Source organism: Coregonus clupeaformis, chromosome 37, assembly GCF_020615455.1.
Source record: "Coregonus clupeaformis isolate EN_2021a chromosome 37, ASM2061545v1, whole genome shotgun sequence".
NCBI lineage: Eukaryota > Metazoa > Chordata > Actinopteri > Salmoniformes > Salmonidae > Coregonus > Coregonus clupeaformis.
Genome location: NC_059228.1, coordinates 16,780,259 through 16,803,460, shown reverse-complemented (window position 1 = coordinate 16,803,460; position 23,202 = coordinate 16,780,259). Strand labels below are relative to the sequence as shown.

The 23,202-nt window shown below is 43.6% G+C and overlaps 1 protein-coding gene across 1 annotated transcript; it reads left to right on the top strand.

Moving 5' to 3' along the window:
• The first annotated feature begins 15,125 nt into the window (after positions 1 to 15,125).
• LOC121553552 (protein Wnt-8b-like) lies at positions 15,126 to 23,002 on the top strand. The gene is made up of 7 exons (XM_041866739.1): positions 15,126 to 15,348; positions 16,178 to 16,211; positions 18,930 to 19,068; positions 19,980 to 20,105; positions 20,349 to 20,491; positions 21,544 to 21,684; positions 21,809 to 23,002. The coding sequence occupies exons 1-7, from the start codon at positions 15,134 to 15,136 to the stop codon at positions 22,235 to 22,237; spliced, it is 1,227 nt and encodes a 408-aa protein (XP_041722673.1). The 5' UTR covers positions 15,126 to 15,133; the 3' UTR covers positions 22,238 to 23,002.
• The last annotated feature ends 200 nt before the right edge of the window (positions 23,003 to 23,202 follow it).

The following is a 23,202-nucleotide window of genomic DNA, read 5'->3' as shown; positions in this document are numbered from 1 at the left end:
ATCTGATCGCCGTCTTCTGTGTGTGCCAGTGTCTTGGTCTATCTATGGTATTGTTCTTAAGCCTCTGCTAAATGGGTTCATTTTGGTGCATTGACTGATCGTGAGTTGAATGAACCGTCCTGATAAAGCATGGGTGCAGACGGCTAAAATACAGGTTTCAGTTTGGCAGTCAGCCAACGTCTCTTCAAAAACTAGCATATCTGCACCCCCTACTGGAGAATGTGTTAGTTTCAAGCCAATAAGAACCACCACTGAAAATGATCTCTCTTCTCAGATCTAAATAAGCAACTAAACTAAAACTAAAAAGACAGACTAATTAATTTCTATTTTGTACCAATATTTTAGCCTGGGTACCAGTCTGTTCAGCTAACATTACACTCCTTGTACTATTCCTAAATGGCCAGTTTGTGCCTAGACAGTGAAGAGTTAGCCAATGCAATCATTGTCAGAGTTGCAACTGGCTGACTCTAGTCCAGACCTGGGTTCAAATACTATTTGAAATCTTTCAAATAATTTGAGCGTTTGCTTTAGTCTGGCTGGCGTGCCAGGGTTTGTACTTTTGAGACTGCTATTGATTTCATTGCAACAGGCAAGCTCAATCAAGCACAGCTAAAGTATTATAAATATTTAAAATTGTGTTTGATCCCAGGTCTGCTTCAGTCCAGTTGTAGTGGGTGTCCCCACCACGGTCTGTCTGTGAGCTGGCCTCCTGGCCCACTGTTCTGCTGTCAGGCTCAGCCCAGCTCCCAGTGACATCACCCCTCTCTATCCATTGGCTGCCTGGTGTCAGACCATCCTCTGCTCTGTCCGTAACACTTGTGTGGTCATCAGGCTGACAGTTTTAGCCTTGCACCGTCAAACTGCGATCTGCTTTGCTGGAGAATACTAGGTCTAGGCTACAGTAGTCTACTGGTAGAATATTAGCCTAGAAAATAGGATGGCTAACTATTTTATGTATTTTTTTCTTAACTAAACAGGGTGTCTTGCCTACTGCTGGAATATTAGAAAATCAACAAAAAAAATTGCCACCTGTTTCCTTCAATTGTATTATGATATCCTGTAATAAAACCACATCAAAGCTTCTGAGGAATTTCTAAGCCAGGTTCTTTATTTTTCTCTTATTATCTATCCTGATGCCTAGTCACTTTACCCTGCCTTCATGTACACATCTACCTCAAATACCTTGTTATTATCTATCCTGATGCCTAGTCACTTTACCCTGCCTTCATGTACACATCTACCTCAAATACCTTGTTATTATCTATCCTGATGCCTAGTCACTTTACCCTGCCTTCATGTACACATCTACCTCAAATACCTTGTTATTATCTATCCTGATGCCTAGTCACTTTACCCTGCCTTCATGTACACATCTACCTCAAATACCTTGTTATTATCTATCCTGATGCCTAGTCACTTTACCCTGCCTTCATGTACACATCTACCTCAAATACCTTGTTATTATCTATCCTGATGCCTAGTCACTTTACCCTGCCTTCATGTACACATCTACCTCAAATACCTTGTTATTATCTATCCTGATGCCTAGTCACTTTACCCTGCCTTCATGTACACATCTACCTCAAATACCTTGTTATTATCTATCCTGATGCCTAGTCACTTTACCCTGCCTTCATGTACACATCTACCTCAAATACCTTGTTATTATCTATCCTGATGCCTAGTCACTTTACCCTGCCTTCATGTACACATCTACCTCAAATACCTTGTTATTATCTATCCTGATGCCTAGTCACTTTACCCTGCCTTCATGTACACATCTACCTCAAATACCTTGTTATTATCTATCCTGATGCCTAGTCACTTTACCCTGCCTTCATGTACACATCTACCTCAAATACCTTGTTATTATCTATCCTGATGCCTAGTCACTTTACCCTGCCTTCATGTACACATCTACCTCAAATACCTTGTTATTATCTATCCTGATGCCTAGTCACTTTACCCTGCCTTCATGTACACATCTACCTCAAATACCTTGTTATTATCTATCCTGATGCCTAGTCACTTTACCCTGCCTTCATGTACACATCTACCTCAAATACCTTGTTATTATCTATCCTGATGCCTAGTCACTTTACCCTGCCTTCATGTACACATCTACCTCAAATACCTTGTTATTATCTATCCTGATGCCTAGTCACTTTACCCTGCCTTCATGTACACATCTACCTCAAATACCTTGTTATTATCTATCCTGATGCCTAGTCACTTTACCCTGCCTTCATGTACACATCTACCTCAAATACCTTGTTATTATCTATCCTGATGCCTAGTCACTTTACCCTGCCTTCATGTACACATCTACCTCAAATACCTTGTTATTATCTATCCTGATGCCTAGTCACTTTACCCTGCCTTCATGTACACATCTACCTCAAATACCTTGTTATTATCTATCCTGATGCCTAGTCACTTTACCCTGCCTTCATGTACATATCTACCTCAAATACCTTGTACCTCTGTACATTGATCTGGTACTGGTACTCCCTGTTTATAGCTCCATTCTTGTGTATTTTATTTTATTCCTCTTGTGTTACTATTTTATTTTTATTTTTCAACTGCATTGTTGGGAAGGGCTCATAAGCAAGCATTTCACGGTAAAGTCTACACCAGTTGTATTCGGCGCATGTGACAAATAACATTTGATTTGATTTCCCATTTAGTCATTCAAGTGCAGGTTATAGAAATAGATTATAATGAGTGGACTATACTGAAGTGATTTGTAGGATCATTTGATGGGTGTGATTTGTTGGACTGCTCATCACACATTGGGAAGCTATTGGGGTGTCATATGAGGTCATGGTCACAAATCAAATCAACTGCTTTAGAGTTGTTGTTTTTTGTCCTCATATAGGCATTCAAATGGAATATAGGCATACATTTAATCATTTCACAAAATGCTTATTTTCTTAAAATAAATTAGGCTACCTTAGTCTCCAACAGGTAGATCTTGAGCTACCAGTAGGTCGCAGCACACCTATGAGTAGCTCTCCTAGGAATTCAGAAATTATTTTTTTAAAGTTCCATGCAAACTGTCATAAACATCAAGATCCTGTCTACTATCCAATAAAAGCCACATTGACATTATCCCACCCCTGGTTAGCCACTATTGGCTTGAAAAGCTAAACGTAATTAAATATCTGCGTTTGTCTGTCTCTCTGTATGTAGCCAGTTTGCGATGCTAATGAAAACCATATTGTGGGTAGACTTTACCCATAATCAACTAAAGGGAAAGTTCACCCATTTTTACATACATGATTTTCACTCTTTCTGTGCTTGTAGTTTATCCTTCAAAACGTTTTTTAAATATTTTGTTTCGTGTTTGGTACCCTGATCCACGCTATAAAGCATGTGTGAAACGCAAACAAACCCTGGCTGAAATTAATCCTGGACCTACGTGAGTAGCGGGTCAAAGATCCAGGACCAGAGTACCAGGTATCGTGACACGGCAGCGCGAGTCGCGTGGAACTTTTTTGGCCGTTGTAAACGAGCTAGCTCGCTAACGTCATGTAGAATGAGCGTCTTGCTAATTGCACCCTGAAACGGTTATTTTCAGGTTGTATGAAAGCAAAAAGTATTCTGTAGAATTTTTGCAAACGCTCCAGAGAACTGCACCAGGGTACTGAATTTCATATGTGAAAAGGGCCTAAAGGATGTTAGAAAATGCTCTAAAACACTCAAAATGAACTCATATTGCATTAGAATACCATTCTGAATGATGCATCTGACCTCTTTAAAAATATATATATTCCACTGTGCCATAAATTCATGTTTGACTGATACTGTTTACACCAACAATGTAACAGTGCAAATATGGATTTATGGGACAGTGGAAATTTCAGAAATTGAGTGCAAATATATATGAGTTGGTTTGGAGTGTTTTCTATAACACACATTTTCACAATGCATTGTAGTCAATGGCAAGTGAGGACAGCAAAATGTGAGAACCAATTTTCTCTGTAACTAATGAAAATATGAAAAAAAACGGAAAAAAATTGTGAAAAAAAGGCCACGTAAAAATGGGTGAACTTCCACCTTAAATGTTAGTTTATTTTACCACTTTGGTGGAATTTTCGCAAGTATGTGGTAAATGTTCACAACTCTTAATACAAAACTCAAAACAAATCATCAAAAAGGCAGTTGTTTCAAAACTCTAAGCACATTTTCAAATACCTAAGTACAACACACAAAGTCACTTTTTAACCAAACTTAATCAGTGTTTCATCTAGAAATACATGTTTCATATTGCAATACCTGTTCATATAAAGTAATTGCCTTTCTGAATGCAATGCTCACATTACTGTCCGACTGCTCTTAATTGATGATCACTTAAATGTTTTGTAAACCTATAGATTTGACATGTAAACTCATTTGTCTACTACAGATTTTGAGAACTACATAATAAAAATGTATGTCTGTAAAGTAGAAACATAAGAAGTATGACATATTATGATTTTACTTCACAGTAAGTAAAAAAATAAAATAAATGACATTGACAAGATCAGAGATATATACTGTATGTGACAAATCAAAGTTTGTTGGTTGCGTACACAGATTAGCAGATGTTGCAGCAGGTTCAGTGAAATGCTTGTATTTCTAGTTTTATACAGTGCAGCAATAGAATATCAATACGCTCAGCTGGTAGAGCACGGCGCTTGTAACGCCAAGGTAGTGGGTTCGATCCCCGGGACCACCCATACACAAAAAAATGTATGCACGCATGACTGTAAGTCGCTTTGGATAAAAGCGTCTGCTAAATGGCATATTATTATTTATTATTTAATACCAATACGCAAATAATCCAGAAAGTCCAAAACAAGAAAGTGACAACAGTCCACACCTTTTGACCCCAGTGCGAATCAAACCCATAACTCTGGTGTTGCTAGTGCCATGCTCGTATGAACGGAGCCACGTACAGGACCAGTACAATACATAAGTACAATACAATACTGTAAAATACAATACACGATTACAATACAGGTGGAAGATGTATGATTGCCATCCCCATGAGTGTACCACCCTCCTTCAGCCCATGGATGAGGCATGAAATGATGTAAATGAAATGACATCAATCCAGTCAAAAGTTTGAACACACCTACTCATTCAAGGGTTTTTCTTTATTTTTACAATTTTCTACATTGTAGAATAATAGTGAAGATATCAAAACCATGAAATAACACATATGGAATAATGTAGTAACCAAAAAAGTGTTAAACAAATTATATGTTATATTTTAGATTCTTCAAAGTAGCCACCCTTTGCCTTGATGACAACTTTGCACACTCTTGGCATTCTCTCAACCAGCTTCACCTGGAATTATTTTCCAACAGTCTTGAAGGAGTTCCCACATATGCTGAGCACTTGTTGTCTGCTTTTCCTTCACTCTGCAGTCCTATCATCCCAAACCATCTCAGTTGGGTTGAGGTCGGGTGATTGTGGAGGCCAGGTCATCCAAAAATCTCAAATTTGGACTCCAGACCAAACGACAGATTTCCACCGGTCTAATGTCCATTGATCGTGTTTCTTGGCCCAAGCAAGTCTCTTCTTATTATTGGTGTCCTTTAGTAGTGGTTTCTTTGCAGCAATTCGACCATGAAGGCCTGATTCACACAGTCTCCTCTGAACACTTGATGCTGAGATGTGTCTGTTACTTGAACATTTTTACATTTACATTTTTAGTCATTTAGCAGACGCTCTTATCCAGAGCGACTTACAGACTCTGTGAAGCATTTATTTGGGCTGCAATTTCTGAGGCTGGTAACTATAATGAACTTATCCTCTGCAGCAGAGGTAACTCTGGGTCTTCCATTCCTGTGGCAGTCCTCATGAGAGCCAGTTTCATCATAGCGCTTAATGGTTTTTGCGACTGCACTTGAAGAAACTTTCAAAGTTCTTGACATTTTCCGGATTGACTGACCATCATGTCTTAAAATAATGATGGACTCTCTTTTCTCTTTGCTTATTTGAGCTGTTCTTGCCATAAAATGATTTGTTTAACACTTTTTTGGTTACTACATCATTCGATATGTGTTATTTCATAGTTTTGATGTCTTCACTATTATTCTACAATGTAGAAAATAGTAAAAATAAAGAAAAAACCTTTAATGAGTAGGTGTGTCCAAACTTTTGACTGGTACTGTATATAGTATGTATAAGCTGGAAGTAGAAGCCTAAGTGTTGTTGTCCATTAGTTTACTCCAATTTGGGGAGGGATGGTAGGGTTAGGGGAAAATAATAAAGGAACATATACAGTGAGGGAAAAAAGTATTTGATCCCCTGCTGATTTTGTACGTTTGCCCACTGACAAAGACATGATCAGTCTATAATTTTAATGGTAGTGTGATGTCACGAGAGGCTGTGTCCTGGAGGGACGTTACATCCCCCTGAGATGGCTGCAAACCCAGACAGCTATGGCTCCATCTGCTGGTATGGTCGGGAACTCCACCCCTCTATGGCCAATCTTCCCACGCAGCTGAAACAAATCAGGAGCTGATGAGCTGAAGGTTTGGGAAGGGAAGAGACACACTGAGGGGGTGTGTGGAGGGTGAAGAGACACGGTCTCCAGGCTGGGCTCTCTGGAGGACAAGAGTGCTGCACGTCCACTTCCATGAGGAATATAAGGATTTGGAGATACTTACCTTTGGGGAAATACTCACCTTTGGATATATGCACCTGTGGAAATACGTGTGGGACATTTGGAAGGACGTTTTGCTGGGTTGGCCACTAGCTGCAACGTGGAATACAGTAAGACTGGGGAAAAGTTATTTGAGCGAGGGAGAGTTATGATTTTGGATGTGGAAGAGACATCCCTGAACTGTTAACCCTTAAAGAGCCACGTCAGGACTTATCCCGGCTCCAGGGGGAGCCAGAAACCAGGCGGGTCCAAGAAGAGTACACCAGGAGGGGGAAACTCGACAGTGTTACCGGTGTGGGGAGATGGGACATATCTCCTGGCAGTGTGGGAAACCAGCCGATGAACCTATGCCCACTGCGGAGTCCTCCAGCTCAGCACCCACACACCGTTTTGCCTCGCTCTTGGGAGTCGTAGATGGCGGCCCAGATCGACCCCCCCACCTGCCCGGTAACTGTGAATCACCATGATGTGGAGGCCTTACTGGATTCTGGTAGCCGGGCCACCCTGGTGCGTAAGGATTTGGTGGGCCCAACGTGTCTGACCCCGGGGAAAGTCCTCCCAGTTTCCTGTGTCCATGGGGACACCAGAGAATACCCCATTACTGAACTTACAATGACCAGCACACGGGGAACCATACACACGACGGCGGGGGTGGTTGATTCCCTCCCCGTCCCTGTCCTAATTGGACGAGACTGCCCAGCCTTTTACCCACTCTGGAGAGAGTCTCAGGAGAGGATAACCCGAGTACCTCGGAAACGGAGAGGCAAGACTCATCCTGGGAAGGCTCCGGTGCAATCCTCCGAATTACTCACTCCCGCCCGGGCTCTGATAGGGATGGCAGGTGCCCAGACCGACACAGAGACGGAGCTACAGAATCTGGACAAAGAACTGTCTGGTCTGAAGGAGACCGCTGAGAGGTATCGTTTGTTAAAGCAACAGTTAGACATGAAGACAGAAGAGTTAGATATCCTCCAGGCTAAACTCCAACAGAGCTCCTTCCATAAGCAACAGGAGGAGCTGGAGAGGCTGCGCAGGACCATCGAGGAGTGTGAGGAGACCCTGCGCAGTAGTAAGGAGGTCCAGAAGAAGGCAGAGGAGAAGTACAAGGTGTTGGAGAACAAGATGAAGAATGCGGAGGCAGAGAGAGAGAAGGAACTGAAAGCTGCTCAACAGAAGCTAAACTCTGCTAAAACCAAGGCTGATGCGTTCAGTAAGAAACTCAAGGAGAGACAACAGGAGGCTGAGTCCCTGGTCCTAGAGGTGGAGGTGTTGAAGAGAGAGCAGGCTGGCAAGCACCACGGCAATGCGGACGCCCTCTCCCGGCGTGATGCCTTCTTCGCTGCCTTTACCCCGACGAGGGCGTCGGTCCCGAGGAGGGGGATGTGTGATGTCACGAGAGGCTGTGTCCTGGAGGGACGTTACATCCCCCTGAGATGGCTGCAAACCCAGACAGCTATGGCTCCATCTGCTGGTATGGTCGGGAACTCCACCCCTCTATGGCCAATCTTCCCACGCAGCTGAAACAAATCAGGAGCTGATGAGCTGAAGGTTTGGGAAGGGAAGAGACACACTGAGGGGGGTGTGTGGAGGGTGAAGAGACACGGTCTCCAGGCTGGGCTCTCTGGAGGACAAGAGTGCTGCACGTCCACTTCCATGAGGAATATAAGGATTTGGAGATACTTACCTTTGGGGAAATACTCACCTTTGGATATATGCACCTGTGGAAATACGTGTGGGACATTTGGAAGGACGTTTTGCTGGGTTGGCCACTAGCTGCAACGTGGAATACAGTAAGACTGGGGAAAAGTTATTTGAGCGAGGGAGAGTTATGATTTTGGATGTGGAAGAGACATCCCTGAACTGTTAACCCTTAAAGAGCCACCAGAGAACAGAATTGTGTTATACTTTCGTTAGTTTCCCAAGACCTTTAATAAAATCCTTGTTTTGGTTGAACCTGGTCTCCTTGCACTACTTGAGCAATCCCGCTGAAAGCTGTGTAGCCTCTCGTGACATCACAGTAGGTTTATTTGAACAGTGAGAGACAGAATAACAACAACAAAATCCAGAAAAACGCATGTCAAAATTTTTATAAATTGATTTGCATTTTAATGAGGGAAATAAGTATTTGACCCCTCTGCAAAACATGACTTAGTACTTGGTGGCAAAACCCTTGTTGGCAATCACAGAGGTCAGATGTTTGGCAACTCGAACCTTCAGCTCCCTCTACAGCTTTTCTATGGGATTAAGGTCTGGAGACTGGCTAGGCCACTCCAGGACCTTAATGTGCTTCTTCTTGAGCCACTCCTTTGTTACCTTGGCCGTGTGTTTTGGGTCATTGTCATGCTGGAATACCCATCCACAACCCATTTTCAATGCCCTGGCTGAGGGAAGGAGGTTCTCACCCAAGATTTGACGGTACATGGCCCCGTCCATCGTCCCTTTGATGCGGTGAAGTTGTCCTGTCCCCTTAGCAGAAAAACACCCCCAAAGCATAATGTTTCCACCTCCATGTTTGACGGTGGGGATGGTGTTCTTGGGCTCATAGGCAGCATTCCTCCTCCTCCAAACACAGCGAGTTGAGTTGATGCCAAAGAGCTCGATTTTGGTCTCATCTGATCACAACACTTTCACCCAATACTCCTCTGAATCATTCAGATGTTCATTGGCAAACTTCAGACGGCCCTGTATATGTGCTTTCTTGAGCAGGGGGACCTTGCGGGCGCTGCAGGATTTCAGTCCTTCACGGCGTAGTGTTTTACCAATTGTTTTCTTGGTGACTATGGTCCCAGCTGTCTTGAGATCATTGACAAGATCCTCCCGTGTAGTTCTGGGCTGATTCCTCACCGTTGTCATGATCATTGCAACTCCACGAGGTGAGATCTTGCATGGAGCCCCAGGCCGAGGGAGATAGACAGTTCTTTTGTGTTTCTTCCATTTGCGAATAATCGCACCAACTGTTGTCACCTTCTCACCAAGCTGCTTGGCGATGGTCTGCTTGGCGATGCTTGGCGATGGAGTTTGGAATCTGATTGATTGATTGCTTCTGTGGACAGGTGTCTTTTATACAGGTAACAAGCTGAGATTAGGAGCACTCCCTTTAAGAGTGTGCTCCTAATCTCAGCTCGTTACCTGTATAAAAGACACCTGGGAGCCAGAAATCTTTCTGATTGAGAGGGGGTCAAATACTTTTTTCCCTCATTAAAATGCAAATCAATTTATAACATTTTTGACATCTGTTTTTCTGGATTGTTTTGTTGTTATTCTGTCTCTCACTGTTCAAATAAACTGATCATTTCTTTGTCAGTGGGCAAATGTACAAAATCAGCAGGGGATCAAATACTTTTTTCCCTCGCTGTATTTTAATATATATAAATTATATATTTACAAAAAAATATATGGGGATTGGAAATGATGCAGACAATTACATTGATGGAAGCCACAATCTATCTTCTAAAACCAAAGTTTCCCCCCTGCAAATAGTGATATAATAACCATCATATCTAAGTAAACTTGGGAGTCACGGGATGACGTGTGTTACTCCCAATATGACTTGTTGGGAAAGCATGCAGTTTATTAGGCTACAGATGAAATAAATTATGATTACTGCGTTGTTGGGTTTAGAGCTTGCAAGAAAGGCATTTCACTGTACTTGTGCATGTGACATTAAAACTTGAAGATTGCATAAATTATGATGAACTTCACAGGGTGGTGAAAGTGCAAGGTGTTGAGCTTGATGCTTCTACCCAATAAATATCGATGGTCTTATTCTGTTTTTCTGGTGACATGATCATCGATGCTTGGCTGCCATTTGACAAATAAAAAGAATCTCGCTACTTTGTCCATAAAGTCATTATGTAGGCTATACATGCACTCTTGCCAACCGTGCTGTCTGCGCACACAATCTGCGTGCTGTTGGCTAGAGCACACGTGCCAACACTAGAGTGGGCACACTCACTATATAACACCAATTTGTTTTGTGAAGAAACCATTAGTAGAGTTGAAAATGCGATTGAAACCCATTTAACTTGTGTTTTTTATTCGGTACATGGGAATTTAACACAACGTTTGCTTTTATGTGTAGGCCTACTATGTCACCACGCACAGGCTTTTATCTGCAACAAGTCAATTTGATGGAAACACATCTCTGGAGGGAAAATGCACATGTTTTTATGCAGATTTTAGAATATTCGCATGAAAATCTGTTGCCAATTGGATGGAAACCTAGCTAGCGTGCTACAGTGCAACTTGGCATTCTCATATAGGGCTAATGTCATCATTTTGAGGAAGGATATTGTCAGTAATGCGCAACAGCTTTAATTTGCAACATTAGCTAGGTTTCCATCCAATTTGCGACTGATTTTCATGTGAATATTTATAATTGTGCATAAAATAATATGCACATTTTCCCACCAGAGATGTGTTTTCATGAAATGGACTTATTGCGGGCTAAAAGTCTGTGCGTGATGACGTAGTGCACATACAAATAATGTTTACATTAAATTCTCATGTACAGAATAAAACATATGAGTTAAATGGGTTCCCATCACATTTTCAACTCTACTGATGGTTTTGTCTCAAAAACGTTATATAGCAAATGTGCCCACTCTGGCTGTCACGATCGTCATACACAGTGGACCAATGCGCAGCGTGATTTGCGAACATACTTATTTATTAGAGTACCACACGAACAAAACAACAAAATGATACGTGACGTCCTTGGTAACAGACACTAACCATACACGGAACAAGATCCCACAAACACTGTGGCAAAACAGGCTGCCTAAGTATGGTTCCCAATCAGAGACAACAATGAACAGCTGATTCACGTTGTCTCTGATTGAGAACCACACCGGCCAACATAGAAAACACATCAGCTAGATAAACAACCTAGAACACAGACACATAGAAACTACACACCCTGGCTCAACATAACAGAGTCCCAGAGCCAGGGCGTGACAGTACCCCCCAAAGGCGCGGACTGCGACCGCGCCAAACATAAACCGAACAGGGGAGGGCCGGGTGGGCATTCCTCCTCGGAGGCGGTTCCGGCTCCGGGCTTGACCACCACCCTCCAACAATTCCCCCGTAGCGCCCCTGGTCCGGTCTGGCCCCGCTGGCTGGAGCTGGACTGGACATCGGTGGAGCGGATTGCTTAGGCTCCGATGTGGAGCAGCTGACCGGTACCTGACCAGGCACCGGTGACCCAGGCACGGGCTGTGCCGGACTGACGACGCGCACCACAGGCTTGGTGCGGGGAGCAGGGACGGGCCGAACCGGGCTGACGAAGCGCACTACAGGCTTGGTGCGGGGAGCAGGAACAGGCCGGGCCGGGCTGGCGACGCGCACCATTGGCTTGGTGCGGGGAGCAGGAACAGGCCGGGACGGGCTGGCGACGCGCACCATTGGCTTGGTGCGGGGAGCAGGAACAGGCTGGGCCGGGCTGGCGACGCGCACCATTGGCTTGGTGCGGGGAGCAGGAACAGGCCGGGCCGGGCTGGCGACGCGCACCATAGGCTTAGTGCGGGGAGCAGGAACAGGCCGGCCGGGCTGGCGACGCGCACCATAGGCTTGGTGCGGGGAGCAGGAACAGGCCGGGCCGGGCTGGCGACGCGCACCATTGGCTTGGTGCGGGGAGCAGAACAGGCCGGGCCGGGCTGGCGACGCGCACCATTGGCTTGGTGCGGAGAGCAGGAACAGGCCGGGCCGGGCTGGCGACGCGCACCATAGGCTTGGTGCGAGAGGCAGGAACAGGCCGGACCGGGCTGGCGACGCGCATCACAGGCTTGGTGCGAGGGACAGGAACAGGCCGGACCGCACTGGGAACACACACCACTGGCCTTACCCGGGGATCAGGAACGGGCCGGACCGGACTGGCAACACACCTCAGTACCTCTCGCCGTGCCTCTACATTCTCCTTCCCTCTACTCGCCAATGGCTCCCGTAACCCGGTGGCCTTCTCTCCTCGTCCACTAACTCGCCCCTTATCTGCCTCCAGCAGTCCCGTCGTCCCACGGTGTGAGCCCCCCTAAAAATGTATTGGGTTCGTCTCTCCCCCCATGGCTATGGCCTCCATGGCTCTCGCCAGACTCTCCAGCCTCTGCTCCCAAGTCCAACCTCTCTCCTCCTCACGCGGCTTGACCCAGTCGAGGTGGATATCCGCTAGAGTTACCTCTGGAGTTGGCTCCTGGACACGCTACTTGACCCAGTCGAAGTGGATATCCGCTAGAGTTACGTCTGGCGTTGGCTCCTGGACACGCTGCTTGGTCCAGTTTTGGTGGGATCTTCTGTCACGATCGTCATACACAGTGGACCAATGCACAGCGTGATTTGCGAACATACTTATTTATTAGAGTACCACACGAACAAAACGATACGTGACGTCCTTGGTAACAGACACTAACCATACACGGAACAAGATCCCACAAACACTGTGGCAAAACAGGCTGCCTAAGTATGGTTCCCAATCAGAGACAACAATCAACAGCTGATTCACGTTGCCTCTGATTGAGAACCACACCGGCCAACATAGAAAACACATCAGCTAGATAAACAACCTAGAACACAGACACATAGAAACTACACACTCTGGCTCAACATAACAGAGTCCCAGAGCCTGGGCGTGACACTGGTCTTTGCATGTGCGCTCTAGCCAACTACTCAACAGTTTGCAGAGACAGTGTGGGTAGGCTACCTACATTATGAGATTATTATGGATAAGAGGGATAATATTTTTTGGGGTCAAATGGCAGTCAAGCATCAATCATCATGTCACCAGAATAAGACCCTCAATATTTATTGGAAAGGAGCATCAAGCTCATCACATGCACTTTCCTTACTACAGCTGTGATGGAAACAGGACGTTTCGGCACAATTTTATAAATGCCAACAGATAATATCGTTCATTTGACATGGTGGGATCTTTTTGTGTCAGTAACATTAATTATGCGATAAATGGCGGTGGAAAAGCTTTTATGGGCAAATGTTGATATAATAACCATAATATCTAATTAAACTTGGAGTCAAGTGATAACATATTTGGTCTTCCCACTATTACTCTTTGGGAAAGCAGTTCATTAGGTTACAGATTAAATCATTTATGATGGATTTCACAGGGTGGTGAAAGTGCATGGTGATCTTGGTGCTCCTTTCCAAAAAATATTGAGGGTCTGATTCTGGTAACATGATGATTGATGCTTGACTGCCATTTGACAGATAAAAATATTATTGCTCTTATCTATAATAATCTCATCATGTAGACTGGCCTACCTGCACTGTATCAGCGAGCTGTTGGCTAGAGCGCACGTGCCAAGACCAGAGTAGGCACATTTGCTATTTAATGCAACAGTTTTTGTGACAAAATATCAGTAGAATGTGATAACACTGAACTTTAAATTTGTATTTGGTACATGAAAAAGTACATTTTGTGTGCACTATGTCATCACATACAGATTTGTTTTATTCACAACAAGTCAGTTTGGTGGAAACATACCACTGGTGGGAAAATCTGCATATCTGTTGCCAATTGGATGGAAACCTTGCTATTCGTGCTATAAATAAACACTTTTTCCTCGATTTGTATTAGGCTAATTATCAACTCATTTTCGAGTAGGCATAATAGGTTTTCGAGTAGGCATAATTTGTTAAAGGGATCTAATATACCTTACCTCCCCCAAAACAATCAACATGAATACTCGATCTCTAATTAATTTGGATCTTACTGAGGTGGAAATGTTAGTGCATGATTGATTAAGTTAGGCTAAACAATTATCAATAAGAATAGGCTACCTGATGTTGTTTTAAAACTATTTCCCCTAAAATTGATTTTTGGTTAAACCATTTACAATTCGTTTTAATAGGCCTATATTTTATTTTACATCAGAAGTTCGAAATTAACTTAGGGAAAACTGAGCGCATTCTTGAAAATGTAAAATGATATCCATGCTTCAACATTGAATTTAAAACAATGAGATGTTAATTAGGACTAGCCTATGTTTGTTTTTAGAGGGACAACAATTGATTAAATCGGACGTGGCATTTGTAAAATCAGGCAAACTTCCTAAAAAACACAACTCTCAAGAAATCCCACAGTATCCAAATAACATCCCAAGGAGATAAACCAGTAATCCGTGACTGTTATCAGTTACCGCTGTATCAAACTCTTTCAAGACCGTGTGTAAATGAACTTTTCAGGGCGCAAACTCCACCAGATCGAGGAGAGATCAGTCGATTTCAGCCGGTTTAATATTAATTAACTTTATCCTGAATCCTTCAGAAGGCCGCGCACTGAGAGAGAGATTTCGGGCTGCTATTTGTCCGCGCGAGGCCCAGGGTGCCCTTTTGATCATTTCAGTCTCTCCTCGGTGTGCTCCTTCTGATTGGTCGAGGGAGTAAGAAGGGGAACATCTTTAATTAAGTAGATAATCTCTTGTTGGGATGAGAGTGGGTCCATTTCAGAGCCCCCCTCGAGTGTCCCGCATGAGAACCTTGGCATATACAGCCAGTGGAGTTGTGTATGTATGTAGGGTTGGTAGCCTCTCGCTATATCCTCTATGCTCCTTTAGAGAGCTGCTGAATGTGCATGCCATCTCTCTATTCTCTCTCGTCTCTTCTGTCAGGATGTTCATGCATTTGGAGGTCTGTTACTGTATCTTCATTTTGATGTCTCACATGACAACGTCTTGCTGCAGCTGGTGAGCTTCAACTATTTTGGATTCTTTGTGATTGCCTCATTGATTTAATACAACGTATGTGATAGGAAGGTCGTTAATGAAATATTGGTACATAGGCCTATTGGAATAGATAAATAATTCCATGATGTATATGGTGCAATGTTTTTCTATTTACTGATCCAATTAAAAAGTGAGTTTCTGTTTAGTTTTTTTTACCTTCCAAAAGTGTTTACCAAAACGACAGCATTTGGTGTAGGACTGGGAAACAGTTAGGCTTCATGATTTTCCTTTATGAGAATGTAGGAATGGACAATTATTAAATTATTGTAACTTGATATTTTCCTGTAATTCTTGTATATTACATATTTATTACTTATGAATATACTTTCATCCCACTCTATTTTTTTGAGTTTTTGTGTATGAGAGCATGGATGAGTAACAATTCATTTTGGCAATATTAATTCAAACTTATGTATCTTTAACATATCTTTATTTGAGGTATTTTGAATATAACATCTCCAAGAAATGTCACTTTACCGCCATGGTTATTGACCAGCAGGAGGGGGTTTCATTCATTTGGGAGACAATGATTTAGATTGATGATTGTTTAGTACCATGTTATTACATTTTTATTAAAGATAGCTATCTAATGAGGGAGCAAAGAAATTCCTGCCCTTACTGAAGGACACTTAATTTCTGAGAGTATGCTAATAAATGCTTCAGTACTATGTTATTAAATGTTATTAAAGATAACTAATGAGAGATGTTAAGTGAAGGCGCTGTGGAATTCCTGCCTTTGCTGAAAGACAACTCTTAATTCCCAGAGTTAATAAGCTGTCTCCTCTTCCAGGTCAGTGAATAATTTCCTGATGACTGGACCTAAGGTAAGCCAACATTCTTTTAATCTTCTGGCCAGATCCCTCTTTCCTTTCCCTTCTTCCCCATCCCCAAAAAAAGAGAGCAAAGACCCCCCCTGTAAGGATCTCTTATTGCTGTCTGCATATGTTACTATCTTTCTCCCTCTGTTTCTAAATAGACTGCATTTCTCCACATTGAGATGGTCATGGTTACTTATAAATATAAAAATGTCCTTTCATCATTGATTTGTTGTAACAACAGCAAGGGTAGGCCTTAGCAGTGTTATGGTGGCCTTTTAGGTTCCTATCTACGGCTCTTGACGCTATTAAGGCTGAGAAGCTTTGAATGTCCATGGGTTGAGATAGTATAGGCATGGAGAGTTATTTGTTCAGTGTGTATAGAGGCAACCTGGTCTCAGAACAATTCTTATTATTCTGTACGTAAATCCGAGATGCTCATTTAGTATGATATGTTATGTTTTGTATGGTATGTGTTCATTTGTATACAATCTGTATACAATTCATATTATATATGTTACGAATTTCCAAAGCGTACAATATGTTACGAATTTGCAAAACCTATGATATGTTACAAGTTCAAGCTAGGTGGCTACGTGGCTAACATTAGCAAGCTGGCTAACGTTAGCTAGGCTAGGGGTTAGGGTTAGGGTTAAGGTTAGGGTTAAGTTTAGGAGTTAGGTTAAAGGGTTAGGGTTAGGGGAAGGGTTAGCTAAAAGGGTTAAGGTTAGGGTTAGGGTTAGGGGAAGGGTTAGCTAACATGCTAAGTAGTTGCAATGTAGCTAAAAACTAGTAAGTAGTTGAAAAGTTGTTAATTACCTAAAATACTAAAGTTGTCCGTGATGACATTCGCAACCTTTGGGTTGCTAGATGTTTGCATTATATGCCCGACCAACCTTTCGTTTTTTCCTTAAGTAACCATCTGTCTCCCGAGTGGCGCAGTGGTCTAAGGCACTGCATCACAGGGCTAGCTGTGCCACTAGAGATCCTGGTCCGAATCCAGGCTCTGTCGTAGCCAGCCGCGACCGGGAGACCCATGGGGCGGCGCACAATTGGCCCAGGGTAGGGGAGGGAATGGCTGGCAGGGATTTAGCTCAGTTGGTAGACCATGGCGTTTGCAACGCCAGGGTTGTGGGTTCGATTCCCATGGGGGGCCAGTATAAAACATTTAAAAAATGATGTATGCACTCACTAACTGTAAGTCGCTCTGGATAAGAGCGTCTGCTAAAATGTAAATGTAATATGTCTTATGTAACCAAACCAAACGTAACATATCATACTAATTTGAGTGTCCCAGATTTACATTTACTATTTTTAAAATATATATTTTTTGTCATTTAGCAGACGCTCTTATCCAGAGTGACTTACAGTTAGTGAGTGCGTACATTATATATATATATTTTTTCAAACTGGCCCCCTGTGGGAATCGAACCCACAACCCTGGCGTTGCAAACGCCCTTCTCTACCAACTGAGCTACTATGTTACGTCTGGTCTATGAGACCAGGCTGGATCTATCAACCCAGGGACAGTAGAGGTCCCTGGGTTGATAGATCTAGTCTAGAGGTAGTAGAGGTCCCTGAGTTGACAGATATAGACTAGACTAGAGACAGTAGAGGTCCCTGGGTTGATAGATATAGACTAGAGGCAGTAGAGGTCCCTGGGTTGACAGATATAGACTAGAGGCAGTAGAGGTCCCTGGGTTGATAGATCTATACTAGACTAGAGACAGTAGAGGTCCCTGGGTTGATATATATAGACTAGAGGCAGTAGAGGTCCCTGGGTTGACAGATCTAGACTAGAGGAAGTAGAGGTCCCTGGGTTGATAGATCCAGACTAGACTAGAGACATTAGAGGTCCCTGGGTTGATAGATATAGACTAGAGGCAGTAGAGGTCCCTGGGTTGACAGATTTAGACTAGAGGTAGTAGAGGTCCCTGGGTTGACAGATATAGACTAGACTAGAGTCAGTAGAGGTCCCTGGGTTGATAGATCTAGACTAGACTAGAGGCAGTAGAGGTCCTTGGGTTGACAGATATAGACTAGAGGCAATAGAGGTCCCTGGGTTGACAGATATAGACTAGAGACAATAGAGGTCCTTGGGTTGACAGATATAGACTAGAGGCAATAGAGGTCCCTGGGTTGACAGATATAGACTAGAGGCAGTAGAGGTCCCTGGGTAGATATATCTAGATTAGACTAGAGGAGGAGAGGCATTAGATATATCTGTGTGTTGTGTGTGAATAAACTAGAGGCAGTAGTGGCAGGAAAGGCAGTGTTGGCCTGTGCAGTACTGTGGTTTGGTGGGTGGTCATCATTAGCCCACCAGACCCCAGTGAGAAGCAGAGAGGTGGTGGCTCAGTCTCTCCACATGCCACTTGAGACACATCATTCACACAGTCTCAACAAGGACCAGAGAGCCGGGCGAACAAGCCAAGTGGACATAGTGAACTTGTAAAGAATAGGGCTTGGGATTCCAACTCACTCAGGGGTCGTGAAACAGGTTTAAAAAGTTGAATTAATATTGTATTAAGACTTTTCCCACCGTCTATTTCTTTTGCTAACCGAAGCTAATGTTTTATTAGTATTGTTAAAAAAAAAATCAGTTATACACTAGGACTTTTGGGGTTATGGAACTAAATGTCCCTAGAATTTGTTGCTTCCCATGGTCATGATTGAACCTATTCCGTTTTTAGTGACCTGATGATATACTCCTCTGTGTTCCTCAAGGCGTACCTGATTTACTCCAGCAGCGTAGCGGCTGGGGCTCAGAGCGGCATCGAGGAGTGCAAGTACCAGTTTGCCTGGGACCGATGGAACTGCCCTGAGAGAGCCCTGCAGCTGTCCACACACAGAAGCCTCCGCAGCGGTAAGAGCCAATCAACCAGGCTCCATTGGAATTTTTGAATTCCAATTAGGAAGTTTGTAAAATCTTTGAATTCTAATTCAGATTTTTTTTTTTCTGTTGTGCTGCCCAAATTACACCGTATTTTGCTGGGTTTGGAACACATGGTTTGGGTCACAGGCTAGAGGACACTCTATTCCCCATATAGTGCACTACTTTTGACCAGACGAAATGTAAGGCACTATATGGTCAAAAGTAGTGAGGAACTGTATATGCTGACTAGGGAATCATTTGATCTGCCCTTTAATAACAGACCAGCTTTAAGTCACAGATAGGCCCATCCAGATCACAGAGGAAGGACTCTTTCTAGAACGTGAGATGGCATTTGTTTGATTAGTCAGGAGATTCATCAGTCAAAAGGATCGTTACAGCAACCCAATGGCCGCAATGGTCGCCTCGCCCAAAACAACAGCAACCCCACGGCCGCCACGGTCATCTCACCCAAATCAACAGCAAGCTCCACGGTCACCCTGGCTAAAACAACAGCAACCCCATGGCCGCCCTGGCCAAAACAACGCTACAAATCCAATTCACAACATCCTACTGAGCCACCCATTGACGGGACCCTGCTCAGGGGCCTTGCGAAAATATGGCACGCAAATGGCAGTTAGAGCCAATGTCTTAATTACCAGGAGAGATAGGAGATAAAGGATACTGTGGAGTGAGAGGCGTTGAAATAGAAGCCCCACTCTAAAGATAATGGTTAGCGGAGAGGAATGACCTCTTCAGAAGAAGGCATTCCTGAGTGCATTTTAAAATGTCTCTCTCACACACAGCGAACAGAGAGACAGCATTTGTCCTTGCCATCAGTTCAGTAATCATTGCTACTATAATATAATATAATATAATATATAATATATGTTTGTTTTCCACAGCGAACAGGGAGGCAGCGTTTGTCCATGCCATCAGCTCAGCAGGAGTCATGTACACTCTGACGAGGAACTGCAGTCTGGGGGACTTTGACAACTGTGGCTGTGATGACACCAGGAATGGACAGCGGGGTAAGAGAAGATTTAAAAATCCAAACACAGATCATTACAAGACACGTATAGATTAAACAGCTGTGTACACACTGTGTTGCATTCATGTAAAGTGATTTGGTTGTAGGCAAAACAACAAAACAATAAAACAACAAGTATTTTTTCAAGTACCTCGGAAATAATACCCTTCCACTTTTTTTCCGTCACAAATGGTGAGCCATCCTCTCATACAGACAAACTGGTGTCTCCTGCTTGTGTCCCCAGGGGGTACAGGCTGGCAGTGGGGGGGCTGCAGTGACAACGTGGGGTTCGGTGAGACCATCTCCAAGCAGTTTGTTGACGCGCTGGAGACGGGTCAGGACGCACGGGCCGCCATGAACCTCCACAACAACGAGGCTGGACGCAAGGTACAGTATTTACTTTTACTTTACACCTTGGTGATGGAAGGGGTAAGCTATCCCTCAGCACCATACAATCAAAAAAACTTTGATGATATAGTGAAATATTATCATTATTCCAGATAGATTTAGAGCTTGGAATTCTGATTGTTCTGAAAACCCAGATCATGTTGAGATTGAATCAGTGCGATTGCCATAGGGGGGAGCTCTTGTAGTTCAAGGTGGAGGGTCAGATATTTGCGTTTCCCACTTGAACCCCAACCGATCGACTGCTCAATGTAAAGTACCTTTCGAATCATTTTTTTATTTCTCAGCCTGCTCAGTGAGAATTACAGCATTCAGCAAGCGTACCACCCAAGCATCCCCTTTCACATCCCCATAAGTGAGGTGCCACTTGTCCTCCAATAACCACAGTGTGTTCGCTGTACCAGAAGGGCCTATTTACCAGTTACTGAATGTCCTTTATTATGACAAGACTTAAGTTGCAGAATCTCAGGATCACTGGTGCTAGTTCTTAATTAGAGTATTAGAGGGTTAATTTGAGCCAATGGTCTTCACATTACACAACGGATTCTTTGAAACAACTTCATGCTCAGCCACACATACTTACACAACTGATTTCCTGAGACCAAATCAAACAATGAACGTCTCATCCGTATAGCGCTATGTTCTCGTCTTAAAAAGAAGTCTGAGTAATTATACATTTTTCGACACTCCTGTTTCACCTGGTATTTGCCTGGTATTTACATAATAATTATATGGCAACAATAGGTTCTGTCTGGAGTTTACACAGTATTTACTTAATTTACGTAATGTTCAGGTTATTATTATGTAATTACCGTGTTTCCAGGTGAATCATAGACTGTAGAATAAAACTTAACCAAAGTCTCTCTCCCTCCCTCCCTCCCTCCCTCCCTCCCTCCCTCCCTCCCTCCCTCCCTCCCTCCCTCCCTCCCTCCCTCCTCCCTCCCTCCCTCCCTCCCTCCCTCTCTCCCTCCCTCCCTCCCTCCCTCCCTCCCTCCCTCCCTCCCCTCCCTCCCTCCCTCTCCTCTCCCTCCCAGGCAGTGAAAGGGACCATGCAGAAGACGTGTAAGTGCCATGGTGTCTCTGGGTCCTGCACCACACAGACCTGCTGGTTACAGCTACCAGATTTCAGTGAGGTGGGAAACTATCTGAAGGAGAAGTACCACCGAGCCCTGAAGGTACAGTATATATTGTTTATTGTTTATATTAAACAATATTGTTTATAGGCACTCTAAAGACACTTCACATAAAATTCATTCAATCATTCATTCATTTATTTATTCATTCATTCATTCATCCAAGGTGGACCTGCTCCGGGGGGCTGGGAACAGTGCAGCCAGTCGAGGTGCCATTGCTGAGACCTTCAGATCCATCTCTCGTAAAGAACTGGTCCACTTAGAGGACTCCCCAGACTATTGCCTGGAGAACCGTACCCTGGGCCTGCCAGGCACAGAGGTCAGAGAGTGCCTGAAGAAGGGCAAGAGCCTAAACAAGTGGGAGAAGCGGAGCTGCAAGAGGCTGTGCGGGGAGTGCGGTTTAGCCGTGCAGGAGAGGAAGGCGGAGTTGGTGTCAAGTTGCAATTGTAAGTTCCACTGGTGCTGCGCGGTGAAGTGCGAGCAGTGCCGCAAGACGGTGACCAAGTACTTCTGCGTGAAGAAGGGAGGGCAGAGGGGGAAGAACGAGAGCGCCGGGAGCCGTAGGAAGAACCTGAGGCTGAGGAAGAAGCACTGAGCGGCTTCCATCTTCCTCACCATCATCATCATCATCATCACTGGCACACGCCATGTCTTCTCACAAGCTGATCTTCACAGACTTCCTGTGTGTCCTGAAACTGTGCCCCTCTTAAATGTTTCTACAACACGCGTTCTGCTTTTATTCTAAAGACATCATTGAAAATGTATTTATTGAATAAGACTAGTATTGTTATTATCCCAATCAAATGTTTAATAGTGGGGGAGAAAATGTGTGTAAAAAAAAAAGACATAATAGAGAAAGAAGGGAAACTATTAGTTGTGTAGAACTGATGGTATAAATGTATACATATATTTAAAAGTATATATTTTGTTACTTTTTCCCCCCAATTATATATATATTATTTTAAGTCATTGGGCATTTAAAGCATGTTACATACGGCCGCTCTGAATAATCGCCTTCATACTTGATAGCTTGAACAACTCTTCCTAAATGGTCAGTCCACGGCACACCTCAACAACATCTTATTTATTGTCATAAGTACCACCAATGAGTTACGGCATTTCTGATTGGTCAGTTTATCAGACATTCCATCCTGTCATGATGACTGACCAGCCCTGACCAGCCCTCCCCAGCACTGACCAGCCCTCCCCTGCCCTGACCAGCCCTCCCCTGCCATTCCCAGCCCTGCCCTCCACTCTCCAGCCCGCCCCTGCCACCCCCAGCCATGGCTTGAAGATGTATTTAATTGTAAATAAAATGAAGCACTTTGTTCTGTATATTGTTAATTTATTGCACATGTTTATCCCAAGTTGTTGCTTTATTCATAGTTGTTGTTTATTGTTGATATTTTCTATAAAACTTTTGTAATTAAAAAAGTATAATCTACAACCCCCCTATTATATTAATTTATTGAGCATGCCCATCACCCGTTTCACATCCATTCATTTCAGAAGTGTTTAATTAATTTCAGAAGTGTTGAAATCGAATGCATGATTATTTCT